Source organism: Lagenorhynchus albirostris, chromosome 3, assembly GCF_949774975.1.
Source record: "Lagenorhynchus albirostris chromosome 3, mLagAlb1.1, whole genome shotgun sequence".
Classification (NCBI taxonomy): Eukaryota; Metazoa; Chordata; class Mammalia; order Artiodactyla; family Delphinidae; genus Lagenorhynchus; species Lagenorhynchus albirostris.
In genome coordinates this window covers 171,206,045-171,218,622 of record NC_083097.1, presented here as the reverse complement: position 1 = coordinate 171,218,622, position 12,578 = coordinate 171,206,045, and the positions used below count along the sequence as shown (strand labels likewise).

The 12,578-nt window shown below is 56.6% G+C and overlaps 1 protein-coding gene across 1 annotated transcript; it reads right to left on the bottom strand.

Moving 5' to 3' along the window:
* Positions 1-4,137: 4,137 nt before the first annotated feature.
* Positions 4,138-12,578, bottom strand: PLPP2 (phospholipid phosphatase 2). Its single transcript, XM_060145923.1, is given in 8 exon segments — positions 4,138-4,468; positions 4,471-4,549; positions 4,802-4,978; positions 5,212-5,269; positions 8,484-8,758; positions 8,941-9,092; positions 11,502-12,149; positions 12,457-12,578. Coding segments are annotated over 7 exon segments (1,035 nt in total). The 5' UTR covers positions 11,554-12,149; positions 12,457-12,578; the 3' UTR covers positions 4,138-4,226.

Sequence of the window (12,578 nt, the reverse complement as noted above, 5' to 3'; positions counted from 1 at the left end):
TATGGCGGTAAAACAAATGAAGAGAGAATGTCCTTGTACGTCGTTCAAGGTGGAAAACCGGAATGCACAGAACCGGGGTGGCGTGTTCTTTACTTGACTCGGCAACGACAAGGGAGAGAATGAAGACTTTACAGGCTAAAGTCAACCACAGGAGGTCCTAGAAATAGGTTCTGAGCAATTTTTCCAGGTAGCCCTTCCAGGGATGTTGAAAATAAAATATGGGGAATTTCCTGGTGGTCCCGTGGTTAGGACCTGGCGCTTTCACTGCCAGGACCCGGGTTCAGTCGCTGCTCAGGGAACTAAAACCCTGCAAGCCGTGCGGTGTGGCCAGAAAAATAAAGAAAAGAAAACATGGTACGAAGAAACCCTTGCGGCTGCACTTACTGAAAGTAACGTTTAATCTCCAGATCGCTTTCCACGGCAGGTGAAAAGGAATATGATTCAAATGAGTACCACAGAGGTATTCTCTCTTGATCGTTTCTTTGGAGAAGAAAATGACCATGCTCTTCTCCTTCCCGTTCAGGTCACTGAAGGTCCCTGTGACCTTCTGCTGAGTGTCAAGGGTCAGTCACCAGGTCTGAGTCAGGTGGCCTCCAGGAGTGCTCCTCTGGCCTCAGGCGTGGTGTGGCTGCCGCCGCCCCATGGCTGGACCTGGGCGGGGCTGTCGGTCTGTGATGATGTGAGAGGTGAGCGTTCTCTCTGGAGCCCAAGGCAAGACATGCACGGGGGAGATCTGGGCACCCTTGCAGGGTGGATGCCTGTTGTCAAGTGATTCCAGCCTTTTGCCAATTGGAAATTGTTCCTTAGTGCCCTAGATTCACCCAGAAATGTAGCTCTCAATTGTATAAACTGGGCTACTTGGATCCCAAAAAGTCACACTGATAAAAATGAGGCCAACAGAAAAATTCTGGGGCATGTTTACATCAGATACGGGAAGTCAGCAGGCCGACAGGAGACCTAGGAGCTGTCCAGCTGCTGAAACTATGCTCTAAGAAGCTGAAGGAAAAGCACAGGGTTTAAAAATTGCAGTAGAACAGCACCCCCCCCACACCCCCCATAAGAGGTGCTCGAGGGCTGACGGTACTGGAGGGGCTAGTCTAGCAGGCTTGAGGCCGCTAAGCCTCCAGGAAGAATCCCCAAACCACACAGCCTCAGGGGGTGACCCTCCACAAAGTCCCTACCAATGGCCTGTTTGTGGTCGGTCAGACAGACATGAACGTCATGACCTCCGCTGCTGCTGGGAACCCACGAGCAGAAACCGCTACAGTAACCAACATTACAAAGTTTTTCCATTAGGATTTTATGTTGTTACAACTTAAACAGGGATTTATTTGGTGAATGAGGAATGAATACAGTATTTTTCAACTTAGGAAGATTTACTTAGGCAGAGCTTTCCTGTTTTGAATGATTGTAAAAGTTTTCAAAATACAGTAAAGAGAGTGACATCATGGATTCCTGTACACAAACAGGCAGACTTCATAATTACGCAATTTTGCCACACTTTCATCCCATTTTTGTACTGTGAAATATTGTCAGTCACAGCCCTTACAAAATCTCACCCGTGAAAAAGCAAGCATGACTTCCTACCAAACCACAGCACCGTGCTGCACAGAAATTCCTGCATATGGTTCGACAGTCAGTTAGGAGGGGTTCTCAAAACCCGACATCAGAAGGTAGACGGAATGTTGAGCGTCGAGAACATGCCATGAGAAATGGTATTTCCCTGGCTAAGAACCTAGGAGCTTCCCATGAGAATCAGCTAAAGAAACACCACCCCCACCCCCCTCCACGTAAAGAGGAAAAGAGAAAAGACTATTCTTGCCATAGAACCGTAAGGACCGTAAACCTCAAATTACGCATGAGAGTCTCCTTACGGCGCCGCCTGGGTGTATCAATATGTCCTAACTTCCAGTGTGACCGTACACTGATGCTTGGATTCGTAAGAATTACTGCACCTGAAACACTGCATCTCTGCTCTTCTTGTCAGATGCAAACCAGTGTGTGCAGCATCCTATACTCAAACAGTAAGAGAGAACGCTGCCCCCCCACCCCCCAACGGCTGTGACCTGCCCAGCTTCTGAGGACCCTTTGGGGGCGGCTCTCTCCTCCACCGTTCTCACAGCTGTGGTCCTTGGGGTCTTCGTTAAGCCCGAGACTCGCCCACAGTCAAGGCCAAGAGCGAGGCTCTCAGCTGCATCCTCCTAATCTCCCTGTGCCCGGGCTTTCTGTGCTGCTCACCTCTCATCGGCCGTCCCAGCACAGCCACCTGCGCCCTCCAGCAACCACATCTGGCACGGCGTTTACTGCGCTGTTTCCACTGTTTGGGCCCAAACCCTCTGTGTGGTCTTGACTTTCAGGATCACTGCTCCTGGGAGGAAAGTTGCTTGGTGTCAGGGGCACCCGACTTCACCTTCATCCACTCCCCAATCCACCCGACTCTCTGTGGAATCTGCCTGGGAACCTCTCCTCTCTTCACTGACACAGACACGCACTCCAAGCCTAGATGGGTCCTCCTCGCCTGCAGCCGGGGCTTGGTCCCCGTCTTCTACTGTGCCCTGGGATACCTGGGCTCCTAGCCCTGGGGAGCTTCGCCAGGGCTTTCCTGGCCCAGAACCTGCCCAGTACCTTCAAGGAAGCCAAGTTCCTGACCTTCAGCGTCCTGCTGACGTGCAGTGTGTGGGCCACCTCCCTCCCCATCTACCACAGGCTGAGGGCAAGGCCATGGTGGCCGTGAAGATCTTCATCTTCTCCATCTTGGCCTCCAGGGCAGGCTGCTAGGCTGCATCTCGGCCCCCAGGCACTGCTAAGACCAGACGGGAACACCCTGAAATGGATACAGAACAAGACAGGCTCTGGGTGCAGGTAAAACAGAAACAGACTCTTAAAACTAAATCACCCATTTTGCCCAGATATTTGACGAAAGATTAAACTTCCTACTTACGCTCTGGTTGACCAGGTAAGCTCTGTGTGTTCTGCAAGCTTCAGGGACCCCGGCCCATCAGTGATCAGGTCCAGAAGCTTCAGTCACCTTGGACACCTTCCTGGCACATGGAGTCTATCCCCCATCGTCTGTTCCACCTCTTGACACCCCCCCCCGCCCCGGCCTGGGCCCCAGCTTCCCTCTACTTCCCGTTCTCTATTTTTCCCAGTTACAAAAGTCTTCCCCACGCTAAGGTTTTGAACCTATTTTCCCTCTTTAAGGTTTGTTTATGGCCTGATCTATGCCGCCTTGCCTGACATTCACTTTTGTGGATGGTGAGTGAGCGGTTCCCATTCCAGGGCAGAAGTCATGGGGGCCCGTTTCTGAAGCCCCATGTGCACAGGGGTCCCTGTGACCAGAGGGAAGGGGTCAGGACTGGGGGAGTTTCAGCTTCAGTGGGTCCTCCAGGGACACAGGGAGTGGACAGACGCAGGTGGGCACTACTGAGACGGGACGATCCGAGGGCAGAGGTCCCGGTCATTCGAAGGGGAGGGACTCTGAGGCCCGGGCCGGGGCTGGGGTGGTATATCCCCCAGCAAAAGGGCATAAGGAGCCCGCTCCAGGCCCAAACCCCATGTGTGATCTTTCCAACTCAACACCGGCCACTGCAAGGCTCCACCTGGCAGAGCCCACGGGAGCTGCCCTCTCAGCGGACCTGAGCACAGCCCTGCACACAGTCAGTCTCTGGGGGTGCTGATGAGGACCCAGGCTCCCGTGGCCATGGTCTTAACCACATCTGAACTTCTTCCCAAGCCCTTACATTTGGGGGCCTGCACAGGGGCCCCCGGCAGAGGCCTCCTTACTGGGAGGAGGGAAGAGCTGTACATACACCTCTCCACGCGACGTGGACTCGGGTCTCTGCTAGCCTCCCCGGCCCCGGGGGCCAAACAACGGCAGGTGTCTCTTGTTCAGGGCTCTCTCTGCAGGGTGACACCCCGACTGCTTGTGCAGGTCCACCTGACCCCCAACCTTAGCGCCACAGGAGAGTGGAACGGGCAGTCGGCCTTTCTCCTGCACCCCTCCTGCCCACGTGACCAGAGGAGCAACGCAGGCATGGCTGGTTCGCTCAGCTGAGCCCCCAACCAGAGAGGGTCTCCCCCTCTGCTGTAGGAACAGAGTCCTCAGAACGGCCATAAGGAAGAGGTGCTGAGAACATCTGTCAAGCAAACGCCCTATTTTACTAAAAATCCAAATAGAGGTCACATTTTACAAAACCGGCATCCACTGGGATCTCTCAGTCCCTTCCCTAAGCCAACAAAAGACAGGGGTTCTGAGGAAGAGTCCCCCTCCACACGCTAGGGCTGCCCCAGGTACCCCCTAGCCCAGTGCATGGAGGTGGGGTTAGCGGAACCCACGCCAGGATCCAGCCATCCTGGCTTAGGGACCTGCCAGGACCATGGACACGCTCGCTGCCCACAGCCCGAGCCCCAGCAGGAGGGGACCCGCAGAGGCTGCAGCCAGCCTCGCCCAGGGCCAGTGTCAGTGATGGCTGGGTGTCCGCTCTACCTCTTCATCCTCCAGGCAGTGCCGCGGGGGCCGGGCTTTGAAGAAGTCGGAGACGTAGCGGACCTAGCAGAGGAGAGGAAGGCAGGAGCTGACTGGGCGGGGGCGGGACGGGATGGGGCAGCACAGGGCAGGGAGGGGCAGTAGAGCCCAGGAGCTGAGGGGCACCGTGGCGGGGTCAATGAGGACAGCAGAGGGGGGGATCTTAGGGGAAAGATGGGAGGAGAGGGCTAGGGTCCTGGAGAGGCAGAGAGAGGGCAGCAGGGCCCCAGAGGGGGGTCTCTGGTCAGGGCAGGGGGTCGGGGCCCGGGAGCTCACAGTGAGGCCGGCCACCAGCGCCCCCTGCAGGAGGCCAACGAGAACATCACTCCAGTGGTGTTTGTAGTCAGACACACGGGTGTAGCCCACGTAAAGGGCAAAGGCCACCAGGAAAAACTGCACGGTGGGCCGCAGCAGCCGTGCCCACTTCCAGCACAGCCGGGCCTGCACGTAGAGCTGGGGGCCAAGAGCAGCCGTCAGCATGGGAGCCTGCCCGCCCACCCCCGCCGGACGCACAGACGGTGACACTGAGGCCAGGAGCCTGGAACCTGTAGGCCCAGGGCCTCCAGTTTTTATCAACAAGCCAGAGCCTATCCATCACCACCTCCACCCACCCCGCTTTACTGAGGCCCAGGGAAGGGCCTAGGCCACCGCTCCACTACAAGCGAGTCACAGAGAAACAAACTCACCGCCAAGAACATCATGCAGTACATTCCAAAGGAGGAGTGTCCAGAGTAGAAGGATAATCTGAGAAAGGAGAGTGCGGCAGGTTTCAGGAGGGCCCACACTCAGCACCTCTGCCTTCAAACACCCCCGGCCCCGGTCCCATCCTGCCATGCCTCCCAGAGTCTGGGAAGATTTCAGGTAGAAACACGGCCACTGTTGGACACCATCAGTTCTTCCCTTTCCATTTCTCTGACAATGCGACAGGGTCTCGCGGTCTTTAAGGCCTCACCCCAAAGATGCTGCAGGCCCTGAACACAGAACTGAGGTCAGACAACTGTGTCTAGCCAGCAGCTTCACTTTCACTGTGTTTCTTTTCAAGACCATTTTCCACCTGTGGTCACTGATACAAGGCTCACATTTCCTTTTTTTTTTTTTTTTTTTTTTGCAGCACGCGGGCCTCTCACCGTTGCGGCCCCTCCCGTTGCGCAGCACAGGCTCCGGACGCGCAGGCTCAGCGGCCATGGCTCACAGGCCCAGCCGCTCCGCAGCACGTGGGATCTTTGCGGACCGGGGCACGAACCCGTGTCCCCTGCATCGGCAGGCGGACTCTCAACCACTGCGCCACCAGGGAAGCCCCACATTTTCTTTTTATATAATTTCAAGTTTTAACAAAGGACATCAACCAACAAGAGAAAAGATGGCAGATTGAGAGACTCCAAAGGTCCATCCCCCCACCCCGTAAAAGCAACTAAAAAACTGACAACAACGGTAAGAATCAGATTGGTGGTGGCCTTGGAGGGAGAACAGAGCTCACTTACAAAGAACTGAGATAGTTCGGTCCTGTCTGATGGCTCCCTGGATCACTGGTCGTAAATATTTACAGCAAAGGTAATGGTCACCATTGCCTGGGGCAACGGATAGCAGTTGCAGCAGACAGACTCACCAAAAAGCTTGGGAGGAAAGGCCAGGGAATGAGAAGCTCTGGAGAATAAGGGCTGGGGTTCCAGAGGCCAGGGCTGGGCCTCAGGGCTCAGGAAAGACCTGAGAAGGCCCTAAGCTCTCACCTCTGGTTGACCAAGCAAGAAGTAAGTAAAGGTTAAGGCAGAGTTGTCAGCTGACATGCCCCAACATAGCACACAAAGCCCGTCTGTAAAATGGAATTTTTTTCCCCCCGGTTCCAGGTATTTAAGGACATATCTGTCCAATCGTTAGCTGATCACTCAGCTAACAGCAGAACTTCACGGCCACTCCGACTCTACAAAGTTAGTTCACAACACTCACTAAGCAAACAACCAACAACTACAACAAACAGCAAAAACAAGCCCTGGGGAGAGTAGAGTCTGATTTCCAGAGTTGCTATATTATAACATTGAAAATGCCCGGTTTTCAACAACAACAACAAAATTATAAGGCATGCATGAAAAAATGCGGGAAGTACCTAGGGAAAAAAAATCTATTACTAGAAGCTGTCCCTGAGGAAGCCCAGATGTTAAGACTCACTAGATAAAGACCTTTAATCTGCCATTTAAAATATGTTCAGAGAGCTAAAGGGACTGTGAGAATGATGTCTCACCTAATAGAGAACACCAAAAAGAAACAGAAGTTATAAAAAGGAAACAAATAGAAACTGTGGAGTTCAAAACTATAGTATCTGAAATAAATCACCCGACGGGCTCAAAAGCAGATCTGAGCAGGCAGAAGCGTGTGTGGAGATAGGTCGATCGAGACTTTCGGTCTAAGGAACAAAAAAGAAGAATGAAGAAAAATGAATGAAACACAGAGCCTTGTGGGACACCATCAAATGTACCAACATATATACATATAAGCGTCTCCAAAGGAGAAGAGAGAAAGCGGCAGGAAGAATACTTGAAGAATATTTTCATCAAATGAAAAACATCACTCTACACGTCCAAAAAGCCCAATGAACTTCAAAGAGGATGAACTCAAAGAGAGCCACAAAGAGACACAGTATAATCAGGCCACCAAAAGACAGTCAAGGAGAAAATCCTGAAAGCAGCAAGAGAAGGCATTCATTGTGTACGAGGAATCCTCAGTAAGATTAGTAGCTCATTTCTTATCAGAAACCATGGAGGCCAGAAGGATGACATACTCAAAAGTACTGAAAGGAAAGAAACGCCTGTGAATCACGAATTCTACATCTGGCAAAATGATCCTGTAAAAATAAAGGAGAAATTTAGACATTCCCAGATCAACAAGAACCAAGAAACTTCATAGCTCATACACCTACAAGCGCTACAAGAAATACTAAAGGGAGTCTTTCATGGAGGAATGAAGGATACTAGACAGTAACTCAAATCCACAAAAAAGCCCGTAAAAGTCACCAGTAAAAGTAAATACAAAACATAAACAGCAGTGTTAATGTATTTTGGTTTATAGTCCTGCTTTTCCCTACGTGATTAAAAAAAGAAAAAACAACTGCACATAACTAAACTTACTGGATCATTCCACAATAAATACAAACATCTCATCATTATGCTGTACACCTGAAACTAACATAACGTTATATGGCAAATATAGCTCAATTTTTTAGAAACAGTAATTATAAATCTATGTTGATGAGCACACAATGTATAAAGGTATAATTTGTGACAATAACCTCGTAAGGGGGCGGGGGGGTGTGGAACTATACAGTTGCAAATTTTTTGCAGAGTAAATACCTATTAACAGAAAAGGCAGTAATGGAGAAATTGAAATACAAACAAAAAAGATACAATATACACAAAACAAACAACAAGACAAAGAGCATTATAGAGCGGGAAAAGGATCCATCCATTAAGAAGGTATAAAAATAACAATTACAAAGATATAAGCACCTAACGACAGAGCCCAAAATACAGGAGGCAAAAACTGACAGAAGCTTAAGATGGTTAAATTGGTGCATTTTATACTTTGTGAATTTTTATCTAATTTTTAAAGAAGGAAAATAAGGACATCCATTAAATGAAAAGTTTACCAGTAGAGATGGTGAGAGGACAGAGCAGCAGCGTGAGGATGGGGCCTGAAATTTAGGGGAGGTGGGTCACTCCTCCTGAAACCTCCTGCTCTGCTCCAGGGCCCGACATGCCTGGCGCCACCTCACCTCCCTGCCTGCAGGACACAGGCCCACGGGCACCTGCAGGCCTTGCTCCTGCCTGTTCTCTGCCCAGCGTGGAGCCCCGTACCTTCTACACCTGACAACTCATCCCTCAATATCCAGCTCCCGAGGGCCCTTCTCCAGCCCCCACTCTCCTCCCCGGGTGGGGTGTCTGCGGCCCGGGCCCCCCGCGGCACCTACCTGGACTCGGTGACGTCAGCAGGCCTTCCCCTGCACACCTCCACCTGCACATACACGGAGCAGTTGACACGGCTCCAGTCAGGGTCACACACAGCCAGGAAGTTGGGCCGCAGCCGGCCAGTCATGTACTTGGCCAGGTCTGTCAGCGACTGGCTCACTGCAGCCCCGAACAGGAACGCCCCCAACACCTTGTAGAGGGCGGCCAGGTAGTTGTTGAAGTCGGAGCGGGAGTAGAGGCGGTCTGTGTACACCAGGTAGGCCTCCCCGGCCGACACCTGCGGGGAACAGCTGGGGACTTCAGGGCCGCTGAAGAAAGGGGTCAGGGTGCGCGGCCTCCCTACGGTCACTGGGGGGCTGGGAACTCCAAGGGGGCCCTCTTCCCCGCAGACACCACCCCGGGCAGGACTCGACCTGCTAACGCCCCAGCCCTCCGCCCTCCACACCCCTCCTGCCTTACAAGTATGACGGTGGTGGTGATGATGACCCCGGCCATGAGCCCGTGGGTGATGGTGTCTGGACGGTAGGGGTACCGGATGGAGTCATCTCCACAGTAGAATCCTCGCTTGTACGGGGCGTTCACGAGCGTCAGGATGGCGGAAGGCAGAGAGGCTGGGGTTGGGGAGAGGAGGCCGGTAGCCACGAGGTTCTCTGAGCCCCAGGGCCACACGGACGAGCCTGCGCCGGCACCGAGCGCTTGGACGCCTGCCTCAGCCTCCCTCCGGGTCTCCTCACCTCCGAGCCCACCCGCGAGCTAGGAGGAGGTTTTCTCACAGCAAATGGGAGGCCACTGCCCCATTAAACCCCCTTGTGGTTCCCCGTCATCATCAGATAAACACCAACGTCCTGCCCAGGCCCAGTGTCCACCCCCCCAACGTCGCCCACCCTCTCCCCGCCTCGCTTCCCTCCAGCCTCCTCTCTGCCCTCTGCACGAAGCCAGCAGGCAGCCACCAGGGCCTCTGCTCACATCCTTCTCGTGGCCCAGAACATCTCGAACTCCCTTCCGTGCTCCTGGGAGCCCTCTCACGGCAGGAAACTTCCGTTCTTCATGGTTCTTGCCTGTGTGCAACTGTGCAATCACCGTGTGATACTCAAATGATTCCCCCGGCTACACACGGCGCTCCGTGAGCACCTGGGGTGGGGGCCGCGCCTGTCGTGGTCAAGGCTGAGTCCCTGGAGCCTACTGGGGCCTGGCCGAGGCCAGTGTTTAACAGGCATCTGTTAAAAGGAGGACACTCTGCTCCTTGTTCTAGGGCCGGCCAGAGAGATCAGGAACACACCTCATCGACGTGTTGTCCCTGAACCGGCCACACGGTGACCCGACAGGCCCGGCCCAGGCCCCGGGGGCTCAATCCAAAGGTGCTTTCAGGAGTCACAAGTCATGACCGGGCCCTGCCTGGCACGGCCGCAGCCCCGGAGTCCAGAGGCCCCGCCAGCCAAGGGTGACCAAGGGCGGCTGGCGCACAGGGCTCCCTGCTCCCCAGGGTGGGTGCACAGAGACAAACCCAGGCAGGGTGCCCTTTGGCCTTGGCAGGGCAGGTGACACGTGGAAAAGGGTGTGGCTCTGCTGGGGCCTGACGACCAGAGCAGGGGGAGGGCAGGGCCAACTCCTCCTTCCAAAGGCCAAATTCAAGGGCCTCCGGGACCACCGTGTGATGGTGCTGATGTAGGGAAAGACTCGGTGAAGAACGGAGCCTCCCTCTGCCTGGGCCGCACCAGCTCAGATGTCCCCACAACAGACACCACCAGAGCCTCCCTGCCCTGGTGTCAACCCCTGGTGTTCTCCCCAGGGCCCTTGTCACCATCTAAGACTGAACTGTTTTGTGTCCTGAAGCTTCTAGGCTGGGAGCTGGCTCTGCCCGGGCCCCCAGCACCTGGCACATGGCAGCTGCACCCAACCCCCCTCCCCCGCTGCTGTGTGACCTCCAGCGGGCACCTGAACGTCTCTGGGTGGAAACTGGGGAGCATAACAGCACTCCCTTATAGGCTGATTGGAGAAAAAGGTTTAATTAATTGCAGGCTGCTTAGTGCCTGACATAGTCAGTGCCACACAAATGTTTAAATAAATAAGTGCTCAGGAAACGATGCCCAGGGTTGGCAGACGGCCCCCGGGGACCTCCAGTTGCCACCTGGCGCATCCCAAAAGGGTCTCTTCTAGGACATGGGAGGAGAGCCTGGCCTCTGCCTGCAGTCAGGGCAGACCCCTCGGTCCCCAGCGGAGGAGCAGCAGCCTGACTGGGGGTAGGGCAGTTTAGGCTGGAGGGGCCCCTCCCTGCGCGGGGGGTAGAATTCCGGGGCCATTGTCCGCACAGCCCCGGAGCAAACACACAGCCTTTGTTTCCGGGACCCTGGAGGAGGGGCGGCGAGGGGGCCTCTGCCCCCAGCTTGGCCCGCAAACCCGCCCGACAGGTTTGGCCCGCGCCACCCCGAGGCCTCCAGTTCCACAACAGCCTGCGGCCCAGTCCTCCTCCCGGCTCTCCTGGGCCCGAGCGAGGAGGGCGACGGGGCGCGGGTTCGAATCCCACCACTGCCCGTGCGCCCCCGGCCAGGGCTCCGCCCTCCCAGACCCCACTGGACCAGCCGACCCAAGATGCGGGGTGGAGGGCCTCCCGGGGCGACCCGCGGCCGCGCCCCCCGCCCGGCTCGCCCGAGCCCAGCCGACGCCCGCGTGAATCACCGCCCGGGCCGGGCCGGGCAGGGCGGGAGGGGAGGCATGGGGGGCCCCCGGCAGCGACTTCCTGCTGCCGCGGGCGGGGGACACCGACCCCCTCCGACCGGGGATGCGCGGGGGAAACTGAGGCCTGAGAGGGCGCGCGCGGGCGCCGGGGCACGCGGGGCGGGGGCGCGTTGCTCGATCCACGGCCCGAGGGTCCTCCCCCGGCTCCCCCCACCTCCAGGGGGCCTCCGAGAGATAGGGCCGCTGCAGCCCCCAGCCCGTCCTACAAAACTTTGCGGGCACCGGGGATGGGCCCGCCTGGGAAAGGGTCCTCACACACACACCCGGGTCCCCGCGGCTCTTACCGACCAGCACGCACAGCACGTCGAGCAGCACGAAGACCCACCTCCGCTCCATGCTGCCCGCGACCCCCGGCGCCCGTCCCAGCGCGTCCCGTCGCGTCCCAGACGGGCCGCGGGGTCACATGGCCGGGGAGCCTGGCCCAACCCGGGAGGGGCGGGCAGGGCAGGGGAGCGGAGGGAGGGGCGGAGCCTCCGAGGGGAGGGGGCGGACTCTGCCTCCGCCCCGCCCGAGGCGCGCGGGGAGGAGGGGCGTGGGGAGCGCGCGGGGATGGCAGGGGAACAGTGTCGGTACGAGACCCGCGGCAGGAGGGGCCGCGGGTCTCCGAGCTGGGGGAGGGGGGTCGTCGGTGCCCAGCATTTCCCCCGCCCCCCCGCCGGGAGGCTGAGGCTCAGGGACGGCTAGTCCGGTGTCACCCCAGAGCGTCCGCGTCCGGCCGCACGCCCCGATCACCCACGGATTGGGTCGGCTGAGTCGGGGGTCAGGAGAAGGAACGAACAAACGAAGGAATGAGTGAGGGGTGAACGGAGAGGCCAGCAGGAAGGGGTGTGGAGGAGGACGGAGCTCGGGCACCCGCAGGCTGCGCCTCGGTTTCGTCTTTGGGGCACTGAGCTCCTGTGTGCCTGTCTGAATACGTCTGAATCAGGAAGTGCCTACAAATAGATGGGGGGTGTCACGGCTTAACTGCAGGGGTTTTTTTCTTTCCTCCTGATGCTTAAAATCCTTGCAGCCCTTCCATCCCTGGCATTGTTAAGAAAGTTCCTCAACGCCCACCCTGCTTGTGCCAGGCCCTTCTCCTGGGTGGCACACTTCCTACCCCCTTTTACAGGGAGCAAGTCGTGCGGGCGGTAGGAACTTGCCCGCACGCTAGGAAGGGTAGGGTTAGGGTCTGTGCCCTGCACGCCCACCCGGTCCCGAGGCAGCCCTGAGCTGGGAGGCGCAGGAGGTCCACACACGCACCCGGGATCCTTGGGGCTGGAACCAAATGAGAGGCCTCGGGGCGTGTCACCACCTCCTGGAGAGCCCTGCCTGGACCTGGCGAGACACAAGGGAGGTTCTGCCACTCTCTCAAGGTCACACAG